General features: G+C 40.2%; 1 protein-coding gene across 3 annotated transcripts in view; it reads left to right on the forward strand.

The window, feature by feature from the left end:
* Positions 1-20,577, forward strand: part of rgs3a (regulator of G protein signaling 3a) — a 146,692-nt gene that overhangs the window by 26,872 nt on the left and 99,243 nt on the right. For all 3 annotated transcript variants that reach the window (XM_052119083.1, XM_052119101.1, XM_052119092.1), the window contains exon 2: positions 19,263-20,129. In XM_052119083.1, the coding sequence (XP_051975043.1) occupies positions 19,263-20,129 (867 nt within the window). The remainder of the gene's footprint in view (positions 1-19,262; positions 20,130-20,577) is intronic.

Below are 20,577 nucleotides of genomic sequence, written 5' to 3' on the forward strand. Positions count from 1 at the left end.
GTATGCCTGGCTAAATAGAGTCTTTAGTCTAGACTTAAATTGAGGGAGTGTGTCTGAGACCCAAACAGTGTAAGGGAGACTATTCCATAGTTTAGGAGCCAAATATGAAAATGATCTACCTCCTTTTGTGGATTTTGATATTCTAGGAACTAGAATAACAGGCCGATCAATTTTGCGATCATAATGAACGTGATGGAATATAGCGTGGTAGAAGGTCACTTAAAGGGATACTCCAGGATGTAGCATTAAGCTTTGTATCAGTAGAAAACCAGTAGTATTTTCGATTTACCCTGCTTCCCCCCCTCATATCCCCATGATATGAGAGAAAATTTCATTTTTAGTCTGGAAAAAATCCTCCGATGACGCAAAAATCGTCATTTTGCGTCATCGGAGGATTTTTGGGACAGAGGCTTTAAACTACAGCCAGTATTACTAGCTAGTTCCGCATGTTTTCACCACGCCCATATGAGGCGGGATCTTACTCATAGAATGTAAATATAGTGTCAGCCATCTTTAAGCTAAGCTAACAGGCTCTTGCTCTGTAAAACTTTGTATAATAGTCTAATCACGATAACGGAAGAAAGTTTTGAAGTAATGACAGATGGGGATTTCGAATATCTTTTGTGTGAATCGGATGCTCGCGGCTACCTATACGAGCTGCAATACAGCGACGAACAGTTGCGGGAGATGGAGGAACAAGAGGCGGCCGGAGCAGCTGCTGCAGCAGGGGAGCAAGACCTGCTTGGCGGTCAGGAGGAAGAGCTCGGCCAGACTCGAGCTGGGGCGAACTGGTGGTGTCAGTGCTCTCGCTGTGCATCTATGCAAACAGATAGAGAGTCCTATTGCTGTCGCGAATTTCAGCGATGCCATTTTCTTCTGCATGAGATCGCTGAATCCGCTGATGAAACTGCACCGCTAGCATGTGTAACTGAGCACCCAAGTTTTGTACCACACATGGACGGGGGGTCCTGGAAACTTATTTCAGGATCCCAAAGATAAATTGGAAATGCCAGCCAAAGCCTGCAGGGACAAATGGACGGCTTAGTGTAAAGTGAGTATTTGTTTTGTATTTCTTTTTGTTACTAAGACGTAATGTACAGAGTTTGGACACCCGGCATAATCGTGGTTTGGGAGTGGCCTCATAAGTGCGGCAAAGCAAGTGCATTCTGGGAGTTGTTGTCTTTCAGCCACATGAGTAAAAAATAAATCTTTTGCCTTTTCTCAGTCTAGAATGCTTCAAATTCAAAAATAATTTCACATTTCTACTACATAAATGACCACTATTAAATACACATTCATCTTCCCACAGCTGGAGTATCCCTTTAAGTACTGTGGAGCTAGACCATTCAAAGCTTAGTATGGTAACAGGTAGCCAATGTAACGATGATAAAATGGGGCTAATATGATAATATTTCTTGGTTCTCGTTAGCACTCTGGATGCTGCATTTTGAACCAATTGAAGTTTATTTATTGATCTTGCTGGAAATCCTCCCAGTAATGCATTACAATAATCTAGTCTTGAGGTCATGAACACATGTTAACAAATTAAGGCATGTGCCTTAATTTAGCAATATTTGGAAGGATTTGGTGGAAGAATGCTGTTCTACAAACATTGGTAATTTGATTTTCAAAGGACAGATTGGTATCAAATATAACACCTAAGTTCTTCGCTGTTGAAGATGATGTAACAGTACATCTATCGAGAATCAAATTATATTGAGTGGCTTATTCTCAGAGTTTTTTGGTTCAATAATTAGTACCTCTGTTAGTACCTCTAGTCAGAATTGGCCATCCAATCATTTATTTCATTGATACACTCTGCTCATTTCGAGAATTGTGAAATCTCATCAGGTTTTGAAGAAATATAAAGTGTATCGTCAGCATAGCAGTGGAAACTTATTACACAATTCCCGATAATATCTCCCATCCTAAACTGATCCCTGTGGCACTCCATATTTTACTTTTGTTTGGTTTGACAATTCCTCATTTACATAGACAAAGTGGTAGCTGTCTGCTAAATATGACCTAAACCATGCTAATGCAACTCCACAAATGCCAACATAATTCTCTAGCCTATTCAACAGAATGTCGTGATCTATCATGTTGAATGCAGTACTAAGGTCTAAAAGCACTAGAAGAGAAATGCAGCCACATTTGTAACTCTAATAAGTGCAGTCTCTGTACTGTGATGAGGCCTAAATCCTGAATGAAATTCTTCATAAATACTATTTCTCTGTAGAAATGAACATATTTGGGAGGATATTTACTCTAGTATTTTTGACATAAAAGGGATATTTGAAATCGGTCTATAATTAGCCAGTTCTCCATGATCAAATTGTGGCTTCTTAATAAGCGGTTTGATAACTGCCATTTTAAAGTTTCTTGGGACATGTCCTGAGCATAGCGAGGAGTTAATAATATTAAGAATAGGTTCTGAAATTACAGGAGATACCTCTTTTAAGAGCTTAGTTGGTATAGGATCTAACAAACATGGCTTTTGATGTTTCGATAAGTTTTGTTAGCTCTTCATGACCTATGACAGAGAAGGATTGAAGTTGCTATGACAGATGATTGCATAATTCCAATTTTATTTCTGATTATTTCAATTTTATCTGTAAAGAAATTCATAAAGTCTTGAGTGCTGCGACGTAATATCTAGTTCTGTTGAGGCTTTATTCCTAACCAATTTAGCCACAGTACTGAATAAACATCTAGGATTGTTGTGGTTATTTTCTATGAGTTTACTAAAATATGCTGACCTGGCAGCTTTTATTGCCTGTCTGTAGCTACAGACACTATCCTTCCATGCACCACAAAATACTTCTAATTTTGTATTTTTCCACATTCACTCCATTTTCCGAGCTGCTCTCTTGAGAGCATGAGTGTGATCATTGTTCCATGGTGCAGGGCTTATTTCTTTAATCGAAGTGGGGCGACAATATATAATATATTTTTTGTTATTTCATCAAGTTCTTATGGGCTTTGGGGTTTATTGAGTGTAAGAGATAGATCTGGAAGATTATTATTGAAGCTATCTTTAGTGGTCAAAAGAATAGTTCTACCTGAACAATAGCATAGTGTAGATTGAGTTAACATTAGCTGATTGCAGCATACAAGAGACGAGGTAATGATCCGAGATGTCATCACTCAGAATTTCTATATTATCAACATCAACTCCATATGACAGAATTAAATCTAGTGTATGATTACGGCGATGAGTTGGTCCTGTTACATTTTGTCTGACTCCAAGAGAGTTGAGAATATTGATAAATGCTAATCCCAATGTATAATTTTCATTATCTATGTGAATGTTGAAGTCACCAACAACTAAAGCTCTATCTACAGTAATTACAAGATCTGATAAAAAATTTGCAAATTCACCAAAGAAATCAGAATAAGGCCCGGGGGATCTATACATCGTAGCAAGGAAAAAAGACGACAGATATTTTTTATTTATATCTGACGGTGTCACATTAAGCATTATTAGTTCAAAAGACTTACATTTATATCCTGTCCTCTGAGTAACACCAAAAACTTCACTGTAAATTGTAGCAACACCTCCTCCTCGACCCTTCAGACGTGGCTCATGTTTATAACAATAACCTGGGGGAGTAGATTCATTTAAACTAATATATTCATCCAGTTTAAGCCAGGTTTCAGTCAAACAGAGCGCATCCAATCTATGATCTGTAATCATTTCATTAACAATTAGTGCTTTGGTAGAAAGAGATCTAATGTTTAGTAGCCCTATTTTTATATGATGTGTATTTCGAATTTGTTTGTTTTGTTGAAGTTTGACCTTAATCAAATTTTTTCTAAATGATTTAGTGCGGGTATTATGTTTGGTAGTTCGGGAACAAACACAATCTCTATGAGATATCTAGGAGATACTGTCTCTATGTGTTGTAGTTTATGTGACCTGTGTGACGTCTCAAGGCTGTTAGTAGACGTTCAGATTAACCAGTTTGCCTGCTTCCTGACCTGGGCCCCAGTTATTAAGACTATGAGCCAAACTACTAGAGAGGAGAGTGGCACCTTCCCTGGAGGGATGGAGTCCGTCTCTATTTAGCAGGTCAGGTCTACCCCAAAAACTCTTCCAATTCTATATATCCTATTCTATTCTGCCTGCATCAAGTGCTCTTTAAGTAAACAACAAAAAGTATCTCCCAACAAAGAGAAAATTAGCAGGAGGCTGAACTGAGAAAGTAGGAACCAACTGTACACAATAGACCTATTTCACACACCTGGTTTTGGAATGCGGAAGTAAACGTTTGAAAGGTAAACCTCCACAGCATTGAATGGGAGTGAATGGGAGATCACAGCCAAAATTATTTCACTTTCACATTAGCTCCAAGGCCAAAATAAAAAAAAAATCCACCATTACGTTTGAATGACTTTCTGGAAGAGGAAAAAATAGAAAGTGGTGGTGGATTAAGACCACGGGAGAACATAACAAATTTACTGTCACTCTCTCAGGAGCTGTAATCGAAACCACGCAGCTATGGTCATTTGTTATTGGTAATTTATGGTAAATTCCAGGGTAACATAACAATAAGCATAAGGTTTTAAATTTACGATCAATATTTAAAAACTGTCTCATATAAAAACAAAATGACATTTACGATGATAAATAAGGCGGAAACGCGTCATCACAGTCTGTGAAAAGGTCTATCCGACATGGAAAGTAAAAAAAAACAGGCAGGCTTACTCTAAACAAAGCACAGGAAATGCAAGGTGAACCAAGTCAAGTCAAGTAATTTGTGTTTGTATAGTTAATTTATGGTAAAGTCCATCCTAAGACCGAGGTGCAGGCAGTGACCAGTAATGTGTCCCTTGTTGAAGTAGCAGTTCATCCTATCTGAAATCCATCATATTCTACTGTAATGAAGTAGGCGGAGATCATCAAAGCTCCTTTCATTGTCGGCAGTTAGTAGTCATTGCTCATCAACACAGCTGTGGGAGTGGGACATTAGACTGGACTGAAGCTGGATTTGGCATCCTCTGGTAACCTTGATATATGTATGCCGAGGATGAGATAGGGAAAGTAATTAATAATATAAGTGTGGGTGCCATTCACATTAAAGCAGAGTTATAGAATAAGAGAAGTGTTTTTGGTTCAGGCAGACATAAATAATGCAGCATAACTGTGTGTTAAGGGATGAAATGCATGTGACTGGCTGAATAGATGAGTTTTAAGTTTAGACTTAAACTAAGAGAGTGTGTCTTGGCTATTTAGGCTATTCCAAAATTATCTACCTCCTTTTGTGGATTTTAACATTCTTGGTACTGTTTAGCAGGACAGAATTTTTTGATCATAGTGAACATTATAGACTACTGTGTGACAGTGAAATGTGAAGTTTGCTTAAGTGAGTTATACCATTCAAAGCTTTCTAAGTAATTAGTAGAATTTTTAAATTGTCACAAAACCTAACGGAAAGCCAGAGTAGTGATGATACGATTGGGCTGATATGATCAAATGTCCATACTAGAAGCAGTCTAGCTGCTGCATTTTGAGGCAACTGAAGCTTATTTATTGAACTTGCGGTCAGAAGGGCAGAAAGAGAACAGAAGGGCTATGAATGATGTGACAGTATGAAAGTATGTATGAAGAGGATATGACTTGATGCAAAGGAATTCAAGAGGTGATGACTGTATTGATGCATTATTTTCTGTACTGGCTTTAAATGCCCTTCTGACTGTTGTAAACAAGACTAAACTGCATAATATCAAACTAACCAGCCATTGATTCTTTATGTCCACTCCTATTCTTGATTGAGCAATTTGTCTCTCTTTATCTCTCTCTCTCTTTCTCTCTCTCTCTGACTCACAAACACACACACACACACACACACACACACACACGCGCACACACCACCACCAAGCATGATTGGCCCCCCACTGGCATGCACTCACATTGCACTTAACCTTCCGGGCCTGAACACGCTTACGTCATTACGATGCAACTTTTTGTTTTGAAGAAAACAGGAAGAAAAGCGCTCTTGCACAACACAATGGAGACCATCATTGTAACTTTTCTTACTTTGTGGCTTATTTGGAATCATTTGGGGCACGGTGACACATGGCCAGCATCATACCATTGGTACTTATCATTTTCGTCCGACGAGCTGCCAGATTTATGGCAGAGTGCATTCCATACCTTCAGATACTGAACCTGCAGTTTTTTCAGCTTGTCACGTCATTGCTCAATGGTTCTTTGGTATCCACGAGCACGAAGATAGTTTTTACCAAATATCTAGTTTCTTATGTGTTGTATCCAGTTGTTCCTGAAGGCCTAAAGGCCATGAGACAGTGTCAATCTTTGGAGGGTTTAGAAGCTAAAATGTGAAACTAATTAATTTACAAAAGCACTTATATTACTTCTTCTTTCAAAACTCATGTATTACTTGCTGTTAAGTTGTTTAAATTGTTTAAAAAAGTTTTAGGGTTTGTTGACATTACATCATCATGGCAACGCAATTGTAAAATTGGCTATAATTTTACACATAAAATGTCAATAAGATATTTTATCACTTTAAAATCATGCTAACACATATTGTTTACGTCTTGTGGCTTTAATTTTGAAACAGTGAGTATTTTAACATTTATGGAACTATACAATTCACTTCCATTGTAAGTGCCTTACTGGAATCCACTGGAATCATTTCTGTCCTCATTCACTTTCATTGTATGGAAAGAACACCTAAGACATTCTGCTGAGCTCCTTTGTGTTCCACTGACAGTTCATGGACAGTCTGATGCATATTACACACTAAAATTCCAAAAGCTTCCTGAAAATGGCAAGCTCTAATTCTAGTGTCTGGTTTCATGCAATTTGAATGACACAGAGAGCACACCTGCATATTCTGCTTTGCTCACAGGGTAACATCCAATTTCAGATTTATCCACCCTTAAACATCACACAGAAAAGCAAACTGTACATGTTTCAACTGTACTGTACATTGGTTGTTGTACATGTCAGTCTGACAGTCGCTTCCATTCTAAATCTATGGTTCTTGCACAGAATAATTTGTACAGTGGACCAGACTTTATGCTCATAGTCAAAAAAGTTTGCATTTGTGAGACTAGAGAAATCAAATATTGTTCAGGTCATTATTCAGATGTAGTAATTAATTCCCCTCCGTTCCTCACCTCGAGCCAAAGAACTGTGTGAAGAGGCTGCTAATCATCATTCTGATTGGACATTTCAAAGCTGCTAGTGTTGGTGCAAGCAATTCTCCACTCCAGGAAACAACAAATGACTATTTTGAGATGCTTTGCTCTGCCCTCACCACATCCATCCATTCTCTCTTCTTGCTCAGTAAATGTGTCTTGGGATTGTGTTCAACTGAATCATTTATGACCTCCATGCACTGCAGCTCTTTTGTTGCTGCTTCAGTGATGTCTTTGTCTTGACTACCTCCTGCTCAACATTTACTTCATCACACCATCTGCAGTTGATGTTTGCACTTTAACTAACTTGCTCAGCAATATTCTCTTCTTACTGTTTCTTTGCCACAACAGTGGTTTACCTGAAAGGGAACAGGACTGCGGCAACACAGAGAATGCAATGGGCCCTTGTATGGCACTATGGTTTGCATTCTAATATGTGTTAGAATGCAATTTAAAATGCAAGGCAACCAGTGATGAGTAGTGCTTATTTAAAGGGTAATAAAAAACCCTCTTTCAGCTCAAGTCCATTTCATAACCGTTTTGAAAAATGCAACTCTACTAGGCCTGGACAGCTGTGAGAACAAGAGCCCCACCCTCCCCTAATGGGCATTGCGGGGTGGGGTGGGGCAGGGCAGGTGAGAAAAAGGGGGTTGAACTGTCATCTGTCAGTTCAATTGCCCATGCCGGCTTTAACTAAATATTAGGATAAAGTATGATGAATTGTAAGATTTATATAGCTGTTAGTCCAACTAACAAAGTCCAACTACGTATGTTGAATACCATCGATGAGTTCTCACCACATTTTGAAAAGATGCAGCCAGCGGAATGAGTGGAGAAGGGTGAGAGAACACAAATATCTGAATTAGTCACCTAGCATTATTTCTCTAAAGCAATTAACAGCATCACAATTGCCCATAATATAATGCACAAATAAACTTGCATCCCGATACTATCAACTTTCTCATCTGTGGCGCTTGAGAGTTTGACAATGTTGATTTTAAACCCGGAAGATGAAAAAAAAAATAACAGAGATTTAAAACTCTGTCCATCAGAGAGATATAGATTGTTCCCTTTCAAAAAGCTACACTTATGATGCTGCGCTGAGTTAGCGCTTTGGGAACAACTTTAGGTGTGACCAGCTGTGAATATGTGTCAATGAACATTGACCGGAATTTATAGCCTCTGACGGTGACATCATTGGATGTCCCTGAAGCAGGGCTATAAATAGATGCGTCACAGGTGCAACGTCAGATCTTTTGTCTTCAGATCACTCTGTGTGTGTGTGCTTCATGAGCCTGTCAGAAACCTTTCTACTTTCCTCTGCTAGGAGTTAGATTTTGTTAGGCAGTGCGCAGATTCCTTTCTCTTCTTTCTCTAAAAAAAACAAAAAAAACAATAACAAAAGGAGAAAATGACTGAAAGACAGAGCAAGCGATGTGTGTTCCTTGTCTACGCTCTATGGCTGAGAGGGACACACATCAGTTTTGCTTTGTATGTTTGGGGGAAGAGCATGCTGCTCTCGCGTTAGGGCGGGGCGGGTGCGAGCATTGCGATCTGCTCTCGGTCAAAATGTTTCGCGCTCATCTTGCTTACTTCCGAGAGTCGGCACTCACAGTTCAATATTGGGGCTCTTGTATGGATCTGGTTGAGGAGCGAGAGACGGGTCCGTCCCTATCGCTCGCTCTCTCCCCAGACCCAGCTGGTCCTTCCTGTGATCCTGAAGTGCGCTTCGGCGTTTCTTCGGTTCATGAGGGGGACCTTGAATCTCTTGAGTCTGCGAACTTCGAGCCACCTACAAGCATTCATGATAGTAAATCATTGGAGGAATTACTCAAGGTGATTAGTCTTGCGGTGGCCAGGCTTCAATTAGACTGGCCACGCGAACAAGAGACCCCCAAACACTCCAAGTTGGAGGACAGATTTCTGTCTGGTGGCCAGGGGAAGGGAATGCCTCATCAGTCCCTTCCCTTCTTTGATGACCTCCATGAATAGCTCTCTTTCATGGAGGAAACCTTATATTTCCCGTGTCTACGTGCCCTCGACATCGATATATTCGACTATCATGGGTTCTGAGACACTGGGGTATTCGTTGATGCTGCTAGTTGAAGAGACACTTGCGGGTTGTCTCTCGCCGGGTTCAGCATCATCGTTAAAGAAATGAAAAAACCTCTCCATTCCCGCTGCATCTGGTGTTTTGGGAGTTAGAGGCTTCCAGCTAAATGTTAGGTGTACCGCTGCTTCCTGCCTTAGTCCAGGACGCGGAACACTCGACATCTCCTCAACAGGAAGTGTCAAAATGAATACCCATCTCAGAGAACCTGGCAGCGTGGAAACTTCTGCCAGGTATTTCTATGTGGGTCCTAAGAACAGTAGAAAATGGCTACAGAATTAAATTTACTCGCCGCCCTCCGCGTTTCAATGCCATGGTTTCCACTACCATGAAAACGGAGCAGGCATGTCTACTGTGAAAAGAACTGCAAAATCTCTTGGTCAAAGAACATGTTCACCTTCCAGAGAATGAGTCAGGTTTTTACAGCCAATACTTCCTGGTTCCCAAGAAGGGTGGGGGGTTGCGTCTGATCTTAGATCTTCGAGGCTTGAATCACTCAGTCAGGGTGTTCAAGTTCAAGATGCTAACTATCAAGACTGTCGTGTCACAAATCCAACATCACGATTGGCTGGTCACAATCTATCTCATGGACGCATACTTTCATATAGAAATTTTGCCACAGCACAGGAAGTTTTGCCCCCGAAAGCTAACCTCAGGAACTTCCTGTGCTGGATACTTTCACAAATTACATAATAGACGTTAACTTCTCTATATTCCATTACATAATACACATTTAACATTTATTACAAAATTATTATTATTATTATTATTATTAATGGAAATTCTTTCATAATTCACCATCATGTTGTTCCAAGCTTATGACGTTCTTTCTTCCTTGCATTAGACTGAGTCACTATTTACCTTCAGTGAATTTTATTTTTCCTCTATATGTTGAAAGTCAATGGTGAGAGAGTCCCTAAAATTCTGTCTAACATATTTTGGGTTCCACATAATGCAAAGCTTCAGACTGGTTTGGAACAACATTAGCGTAGGTAAATTATGACAGAATATAAATTTATGGCTGAGCTATCACTTTAAAGGGATAGTTTACCCAAAAATGAAAATTCTCTCATCATTTACTCACCCTCATGCCATCCCAGATGCTTGACTGTCGGTCGAGGTGGTGGGTTATCTCTCATTTTTAAGAACAAATTTATATGTAGATTATTGCCAAATGAAAAATATCAGAGCTTTGCGATGCAGTTAATTAGGGTGGAAATATCTACACCTGTGCTCTGTGTTTTATATATAGACCACCGGAATATAATAAATATTTCATAAATTAATTTTCTAAATTTGAATCTCCTAAAGTTGCCAGAACTAATTACTTTTCTGAGATTATTTCTCAGAATGATCATAACTCTAGAGTTCTGTTTAACAATATACAAAGTACTCTCTCCCGACAGTTTCCTCCTTCCCAACCCCCTCTATGCACTTGAGTTTTTAATGTTTTTTATCAGTAAGGTTGTTAACATAAGATATAGTATCTTACTATCAGTGATTGTTCCATCTGGTTCATCAAATGCTTAGATACTTTTAGTTGTTTTGAATCTGTGTCCTTGCTGCAGTTAAAATATACCATTGCACACATGAAGTTTACTTCCTCTCTTGTTGATGTGGTCCCTTGGCATCTTTTTAAGAAAGTAGTAGACATCATTGATCCAACCATCTTATCTGTTTTAAAGAGTAGTCTGTCAAATCGTATTATCCCTGCCAGTTTCAAGCATGTGGTTGTCTAGCCCCTTCTATATAAACCTAGTTTGGACCCTCTGGAAATGAGACATTTTCGGACCATTTCTAAGCTTCTGTTTTTATCAAAGGTTTTGGAGAAGGTTGTGTTTACAAATCGTATTTTTTTTAACAAAGAACAATGTTTTTGACAGATTTTAATCAGGTTATTGAGCTGGACACAGTACAGAGACAGCTTTTCTTTGGGTTAAAAATTACATTTTGTTAAGGGTAGACTCGGGAAAATGTGTTGCTTTAATGTTATTGGATTTGAGTGCAACTTGTGATGCTGCTGATCATGGGATCTTAAATGATCATATTAAATGAAATGGCTTGGCCCTTGAGTGGTTTTCTTCCTATCTTCAGAATAGAACGTTTTCAGTTAGGATTGGGAATTACCCTTCATGACCTGCTCTAATTATTTATGGGGTTCCACAAGGCTCTATTCTGGGACCATTTTTATGATTATAATATGCTCACCTTGGGTATAATAAAAAAACAATAAAAAACATGGTATTTTTTATAATTTTTATGTGGACGATACACACATGTACTTTCCTTTAAAGATTGGGGATCATCCATCTGTTAAATCTTCCTTTATGTTTTGTAAAGATCAAGTGTTGGTTGACTAATAACTTTCCCAGCATAATGAGGACAAGACAGAGTTCATCCTTTTTGGCCATAATGGTTGCGGAAAGGATGTTACCGACAGTTCCCCTTCTGTCACTCACTCGATGTTGTGTCGGTGTAGTGACACTAGGGGTCGATCTTAGGAGCCCGATTCACCTTCAGATCTTTGAGAAAAGGCCAATGAGAAATTGGCGAGTTGAATTTGCATGCCACTCCCCATGACATATGGGTATAAATGGGAGACCGGTATGCAGATTAATTCAGACTTTTTCTTCGGAGCTGAGCGGTTTGTATTGACAGCAAGCTGAATACCACTGCAGTTCAATTCACCTCTCTGCGAAGCATTCCAGTGGTTCCAGCACTCCGCTGCATACTACACACCTGGGCGCAACGACAGCATTTTAAAGAGCTTTTAAAAGAGTGTGTTTCCTCTATTAGACCAGGCACAGTGACGTTGAACGTCTTTTTAAAGACACGTCTTTTAAAAAATACCTTTCTGTCTCTGTGCAAGGTCTGGGCGTGGGTGCCAGAGGGTGCCCCGTCCCTGAGAAAGTAGGTCTCTCCTCAGGGGAATTTGCCAGGGAGGAGCTTCCCTCGGGTGAAGGTGTGGTCTGTTCTCCAGCTCTGGTGTTTCCACAGGCATCTCTGTCTTTGGAATACCTGTCTCAGGGGCGCTTAGGAGCCCTATTGGGGATCTTCGCAGCCGGAAGCAGTCGTCAGCATGGCTCAAGAGTGCGGACCCCATCTGTTCGCCGAGGGCGTTCCCCTGTGGTGACCCAAACCCAAGTGGCCCCGCACCAGCTGAACCCAGCTCTCGGCCCCGGCGTAGAGCCCCCCGCAGGAGAGGGACGCCCCCACTTCTCGGCCGGCTGCGAAGATCCCCAAGAGGGCTCCTAAGCGCCCCTGAGACGGGTATTCCAAAGACAGAGATGCCTGTGGAAACACCAGAGCTGGAGAACAGACCACACCTTCACCCGAGTGAAGCTCCTCCCTGGCAAATTCCCCTGAGGAGAGACCTACTTTCTCAGGGACAGGGCACCCTCTGGCACCCACGCCCAGACCTTTGGAGTCTCCATGTCTGGTCCCTGGACAGGATGCAGCGGACCTAATGGGCACCTCTACTCCCTGAAGTGGCGTATCCAGAGTGGCGTACCCCCAGAGTTGTGCAGTCGGGTCAGTGCTTTCCTTCCTGCAAGAGAGACTGGACAGGCAGCAGTCCCCCTCCACAATCAAGGTTTATGTAGCTGCCGTATCACAACAACATCCAATGTAATTCCTCAGTAAGCACAACCTGATTATCAGGTTCCTGAGAGGCGCCAGGAGGGCGAACCCCCCTAGATCGTGCCTCTTTCCCTCCTGGAACCACTCCATGGTCCTCTCGGGCCTATGACGAGCTCCCTTCGAGCCCCTTGAGTCAGTCGAACTGAAGGCCATATCTCTGAAGACCGCCCTCCTGACTGCGCTCACTTCCATCAAGAGGGTCAGGGACCTGCAAGCATTCTCTGTCAGCGAATAGTGCATAGAGTTTGGTCTGGGTAACTCTCATCCAGAGACCCCGAGGCTATGTGCCCAAGGTTCCCACGACCCCTTTTAGGGATCAGGTGGTGAACCTGCAAGCGCTACCCCCAGAGAAGGTAGACCCAGCCTTATCATTGCTGTGTCCATTGCATCATTTGCACATCTACTTGGACCACACGCAGAGCTTTAGACACTCTGAGCAGCTCTTTGCTTTGGCGGACATCGGAAAGGGAACGCTGTCTTCAAACAGAGGCTTGCCCAAAGGATCGTGTATGCCATAGTGCTAGCATACCAGGTCCAGTCCGTGTCCGCCCCCTTGCGGGTTCGAGCACACTCCACGACAAGCATGGCATCCTCGTGGGCACTGGCCAATGGCGCTTCTCTAGCAGACATCTATAGTGCAGCGGGCTGGGCAACACCCAATACCTTTGTGAGCTTCTACAATCTCCGGGTTTAGCCGGTTTCGTCCCATGTTCTTTCAGGTAAGTTTTGTTACACGGACAGCTGGCCGGAAGTATCACTTGTCCATAGCGCCTTTCCCCTCCAAGGTAGTTGGAGCCGTGCGCTCTTTCTCCCATGCATGTTCCTGACTTGTGAACCCTGGATGCTCTTACTCCTAGCCCTCTGACTCACAAATTCAGCGGATGAATTAGTCACACCCAGTACATGTGCAAACAGGCCCTGTACTGGGGTAAGTGCTCCACAGGTCTCGGCTACCCTAGTGGCCTCCTGTGTGTAATTTCCACGATACAGTCTCCCTTCTCTGTTTCGGTAGACCCACGTCTCCATTGGCAGAGTCTCCTCCCCCACGAAGGGTCGGAACTACCATCACACTGTCTCCCATGTGTGGCCTACAGTTCTGCTCAGCAGTCATTGAGTCTGTCCTCTGCACTTCAATAACTGTCTGGTTTTTGTGCGGCTACGAAATCGCACATCAGAAGACTACAGAGGACAGTTCGGACTGCTGAGAGGATTATTGGTTGCCCCCTGCCCCCATTTTTGTATTCAAGAACTATACACTTCCAGAGTGAGGAAAAAGGCTGTAAAAATCACTCTGGACCCCACTCACCCAGCCCATTACCTTTTTGAACTGTTGCCTTCTGGCCGACACTTCAGAGCTCTGAGCACCAGAACCATCAGGCACAGGAACAGTTTTTTTCCCCTCAGGCGATCCATCTCATAAACAGTTAAAGCCGCCCCATTGAGCAATAATTATGTGCAATACACAGTTTAAGTATATTTTTATTATCTAACATATCCACTTCTGCCATTACATACATTGCACTGTACATAATATACTGTATTTTTGTTCTATATATAACAGAGTTCTATTAGATTTGCTCTACGTGTGTGTGTATGTGGGTATGTATGTAGGTGTGTGTCTGAGTGTATGTATGTATATGTATAATTATTTATTTTTATTATTATTATTATTTATTTATTTATTTTTATTATCTATGTCTTGCTGCTGTTTTTGTATTGTTTTTGTATTGTTGTGCACTGGAAGCTCCTGTCACCAAGACCAATTCCTTGTACGTGCAAGCATACTTGGCAATAAAGCTGATTCTGTTTCTGAGAACTATACTTAAAATTACATCTTAGCAACGAAGGCTTGGGCTGTCTAAAACCAAGAAAGTAGTTCCATTTCCAAGAGCATTTTAAGGACCAAAACCAGACAATGTCAGGAGATAAAATCCTGAATGATGGCTTAAGGTGTAGTAACTGTGGCTGGCATAAGCAGAATAATTAACTCCTGCCCTTTGTATTGTTGAAAAATCATCTGCTGCGTGTCGTGGCCACATTACCACCTTTGTCAGTAATTCAACGGTCTGTCATCAGTTATTCCCTGTACCGAATACTTGTATACTTATATAGTTATTTTTGTATGTAGCTTGTACTGTAACTAGCTACTTTCTCTAAAGTGTAGCTTTCAGCTAGGTTTTTTTTTATTTTATTTATTTTTTTTTTTTTTTATGTATGTTGAGTAGTTGGAAGCATGGCTAGCTACATTTTGTCCAACATTGCAAGTTCACTTTGCATTCTCAGTGTTGCTGCAGTGTTGTTCTCTTTCAAGTCAACCACTCTCATGGTGTTGAAATGGAATTGTGTTTGCGTAGCTTGAAGCGTTCTTGTTTATGTTTTAATGTTTTACTCATGTTTTTCACAAAACCACACTGTAGAGTTTCCACACTAATTCTGTTCAGAATATATTGACAAATTTTGCATACTAAATTAATTTCCAGTCAACATGATGGACAACTTAGTGCCTTGAATGAATAATAGATTCGATGATTTCCTGCCATCTGTTAAAAGGTTGTACAAGCACCTAGAATAATGTAATACTGCACCCTTATCGATTACATAATTAGTGGTATTTGGTAATCAAGCATTGCTACTTTGTATTAGGCATTTTAACAAAAGCCTAAGTATTAGCCTAATCTCCAGTGAGCTGCTAGTGCGATGAACATCCACGGTACCTCATATACCTCATACTTTCATATAATTTTCTTTATACTCTCTTACGACCTAGTGGATAAATAAAATCTCAAAGACATACATTAAAGAAGAGATATGAGCCATATCTAGACAACAGAATATGATACAGATTTGGGGATGGGCTCTGAAACGACTTAGAATTTTGTGCCCTGTCAGCCACCCTAGCAACTGTATAGCAATGCCCTGGAAACCACACTCTTTTGCATCAGCAAGTACCACTGGTAAATCATGTTCATGTTTGAATTCTCATGTCACTTTCGTAACTTAGACATCTCTTATTTTTAAGTACTACAAAGCCAGTGTACTAGAGAGAGAGAGAGAGTGAGAGAGAGAGTTTAAAGAAATCATCTGTCTTCTTTTTTTTGCGCCCTAATTTCCTCTGTGACTTTCTGTTCCGTAGTAACCTTTTGGACAACCTAAAAATACCACAGACAAGATAAGAGACTCATTCTTACAGTGCAGCTTTAGCCATGGATGAGAAAGAGCTAATATGCTGAACATCATGTGAGCAGGGGTTATATGATTCCATCTTGTGACTTCTTGACGATCCAATAACCTTTGAAAAACATGTCTCCTATCAAACAGATTATGTCTTGCATTGGCTGAGCTTGTTTTCTGTAACAGCAAGCCCTTCTGACGAGCACTGAAAAGATTTTATTTCCCTCTTTGGTTACTATTTGATAGAGTCAGAACTGGTTCAGTGAATCTCATGAAACCTATCAAAATAAAGAAACAGTAAGTAATTATATTTTTAATTTTGAAAATAAAACCTAAAAATGTACGATTTATTTAGTTTTTTTTAAATTATGGCATAATTTGTATGAAAATAAAGCATATATTATTATTTAAACTGCTCATGCATCATGGTAGAATTTGTAATGCTGTTTTTTTTTTTTTTTTTTTATTTGCTTTCCCTTAATCTTAAAGTTTATATGTTAAACTAGATCTAATTAAAATGTATCAAATGATAATAGGTACTGTAGATGAATACAGTAGCATAACTCTTTTACTGTGCTATAGAACTCTTTCAACAGTTCTGTTGGTAGTAGTGTATTTTTCATAACAAGTCTTTTTTGTCTTTCTAAAATCAATGAAGGAGATTTGCTTTTTCATGTCACATTTTGTAATGGTAGTTGTAATATGCTGCCTCTAGATGGAGGTATCTCAATGTGATTCATCCTCCAAAAGCTGGTCAATGAAATGTTTCATGTTCAGTGGCTCCATCACATTTATAAAACCAAGACAATTTTACTATTGCTGTGTATTGTTTTTTAAACCTCTGTCTTACCATAAGTAATTCTTCATTTCACTTATCTTAACCCATATCTGTCAGAAAAAGCTGTACCCTTATTGACATCCATACTGGTGCTTACCTGATGCTTGTATTCTGTTTGGATGAAATAAAACCAGAGAGAAAAACGTCATTCTTAAAGCATAGATGAACCATTCACTGAACATGTTACGGTTTATTTATAGCATGTAGCGTTTGGAATTAAGTTATTATAGTGTGTTGAGAGTTGTTTCCCTGTTGTGTATGTGTGTGATGTTTTTATTTATTATGTCAAATAGACAAAGAGACATTTGGCAGGGCATGATGCAAGCATGTTTCTAAGCCACGGGGTCGGCAACCTTTTTGACATCATAATGTCTGATGCAAACACACAAACAGACGGTTAACCGTGAAATAAGCATAATTGATCTTATCTGCCAGAAAATTACATAAATTACATGATATGCAAATCTATGTTTAAATCAAGCAGGGTTATAGAATGAAAAACAATCTATTAGTAGTGTGTAAAGGCGGTTACACACGGTAAGTACGGTGGCAGACCATTCACGAGAATTCAATCGCATTTTCATGCAAGACTTTTCAAGGCACACGCTGCAAAAGATAAAAACATTTTTTATCTTTGTGGCTGCCGCACGTCAATGACCAATCACAGGTGACTGTAATTAACTGGTTGGTTCCCTTCAGAACAGTCTATTCCCTGTAGAATTCACTATAAAGGGAATGAATGAACGAGTAAGTGTTTTCGTTTATAGCCAATGTCTGCCCACCAATCACATTTATTGAAGCTAAGTTCTATTCATGATTAAACTGGTTTATGGAGATGCAAAAGCAATATTAACATATATATATATATATATATATATATATATATATATATATATATATATATAGTTAGGGAAGAAGGCAAAAATTTAATATTTTTCCATCTTAAATATGTGTTGTACCCATTTTGTGTTCCTCAGTTGAAGCTGCATCTATAACCAAACTAAAATGCCAAAATGATTCCACAATTCTTAACAGAAATTATCACAATGTGATGACAGTATTGACATGTTGAACCTGTGACAGCAAAGACTTAACCATTGTTTGTTTGAAATAAATTAAAATATAAAAAATTCCAGAAAACGTGTCCTACTGTTGCATCCGCCATGAGCAGGAATTGGGAATTTTTCAGGATTATAAAAAAATCTGACAGAGTTGATGCAAATTGAGGACACAACTTTGATGGGCAGTTTTTTTTATGGAAAAAAAATATTATAATTTTATTTAATGTATTGTTTGATATCTTACAGATCCATAACTTTCATTTGATATTTGTTACGTTCCTGTGTTGTCTGCCCTGTGTTCTCTGTTTCACTAGCCACGGTTATGTCACGTTTCCTTGTTTTCTGCTCCATGTTTTCCGTTTCACCCGTCACCGATCCCGTTCCATGTCACATTTTCCCTGTTGTCCGCCCTGAGTCTCACTGTCCGTGTGTGAAACTGCACTTCCCACAATTCCCGGATCACGCTCCTAGCCCTGATCACTGTGTTATTGTCCGCACCTGTCTTTTATTTTGTCATTGACTTGTCTGTTTATTTAAACCCTGCTTTCTCCCCTTCCCTTTGTCAATCGTTATCGTTTCATGTTCGTGCTTTTGCCCGTGTGTGCTTCATTCGTGTTTGTGTTGCTATCTTCATTCGTGTTTGTTCAAGTTAACCCTGCCCTTCGTGGATGTTCGTCAACCTGTGTTCACCCATGCGTTAGTTTGTTTTTTGAGTTTACTTTTCCCATCCTGGACTTTCATTTGTTCCTGTGTTTGTGTTGTCGTTGCTAATAAACCGCATTTAGATCCCCGTCTGCCTTCTCCTGATTTCCACACATTCATTACAATATTCATATTTAGGAATTTGTTGCATTTTAACAAAAATTTTTTGCAGTTTATCATTGTGACCCTCTAGCTAAGGACAGGTTAATTTACAGTACATGTGCTTCCAAATATATTTTATGCATTTTAAAATATTCTAATTAAATTATTTAAAAACATAAGTATAACATGAGTATACACATTTCTTTTAGATTTAACTCTTTCAGTATTTTTGTTATTATAAATGTCTTGCTTTTACATAAATAGGACTTTTGTATGTAGGAGATGTTTTGTCCCTTATCTTAAGAATCAGTGAATGAGAATGTAATGATCTTACATTTCGTAATCAAAACTTCTTTGATAGAGCGATGCATATTGGTAAATATATTTTTGCTGATGACAAAATAATGCAGGCCAAAAAAAGCTGCATGGATTTTCCAGTAATTTAATGCTACATTTTTTCTTTCCTCAGATGTTCGAACCAAAGCAGGATGAACCGTGTGACATCGGAGGCCAGAAAATTGCCTCTGAAGATGACCGTTCCCTGGGCAGCCCATCAGATGCCCCAGCCACCTCTGCAAACAGTCCTCAATCCAGTGACTTCACCCCGCTGGAGGAGGGCTGCCACTTGGTGCCACCAACACCTCCACCCTCCATTGATGGAGAAGATGGGAAAAGCTTGGAGGGCAGCATTAACAAGACATGGAGGGAGGATCGAGGAGAAGAGGATGAGGAGGAGGAGGGAAGAGAATCCACTGAACTAACCAATGAGGGTAAAGAACAGGAGTTCTTACACTCACATTCAGAAGACCATGAAGATGAAAAACAATCACTTGTTGATGAGGATAATACCTCGGTGGTGCCAGACACAAACGCTCCACCTTCCTCGTCTTCTTCATCCTTCGTTATCCCTGAGCTGCGATTGGATCGGTCCTTCAGCGCAGATGCTCTCTCCACCCCCGGCACTGATGAAGAGTATGATGATGATGATGATGATGATGAAGATGATGAAGAGGAAGAAGACAGTGACGAAAACTACCTTGAGCGCAGTGACAGCAAACGAAGAAGCATGGTGGAGGCAACTTCCTATGAGAAGCACGGAGGGGCAGGTGGACTCAGTGTGCAGAATTCACTGCGCAGACGCACGCACAGTGAGGGAAGCCTGCTGCAGAACCCCAGCACATCCTGCTTCACATCTGACAATGCCATCAACTGCCTGGAGGTGGCAGGATCGCACAAGGGGGGCTGGATGCTTCCGTCACCCAAAACCTTGAAGAAAGAGCTGACAAAGAATGGAGGGTCCATGCACCAGCTGTGTATGCTGTTCTCTGGGAGAAAAGTAAGCCTTTCTCTCTCTTGTACTCTGAATATATAATTAAATGATTCCGGCCAATGGTTTATGGGTAATAACTTCATTTTGTAATGTTAGTTTTTTGGATTATATGCACTTTCAAAAATGTATTTCAGTCATTCAACTCTCTGAATAAATTTGTAATTATAATAATCCATATGACAGGCTAGTTGGTTTGGTAATGGCAGACTTGATCTAAATGCTGCTGATGCTGCAGCACAAATAGACGGACATATAGTTCCCGTGAAGCACATCTAGACAAGTGGTGCTGGGGAAGAGGAGGGTTTCTATGTTTTAACTTAATAAAGAAACATCTTTAGACAAAGTCCATAGAATCATTCAGGCTATTTATTAAGAGGCCAAAAAAGTACCAGAACAAAATGGTTTTTGACACTGTTGACAATTTATTCTTGCACTGTGCCCTTTTTTGGTTTCT

The sequence above is a fragment of the Xyrauchen texanus genome, chromosome 4 (genome assembly GCF_025860055.1).
Source record: "Xyrauchen texanus isolate HMW12.3.18 chromosome 4, RBS_HiC_50CHRs, whole genome shotgun sequence".
NCBI classification, from domain to species: domain Eukaryota; kingdom Metazoa; phylum Chordata; class Actinopteri; order Cypriniformes; family Catostomidae; genus Xyrauchen; species Xyrauchen texanus.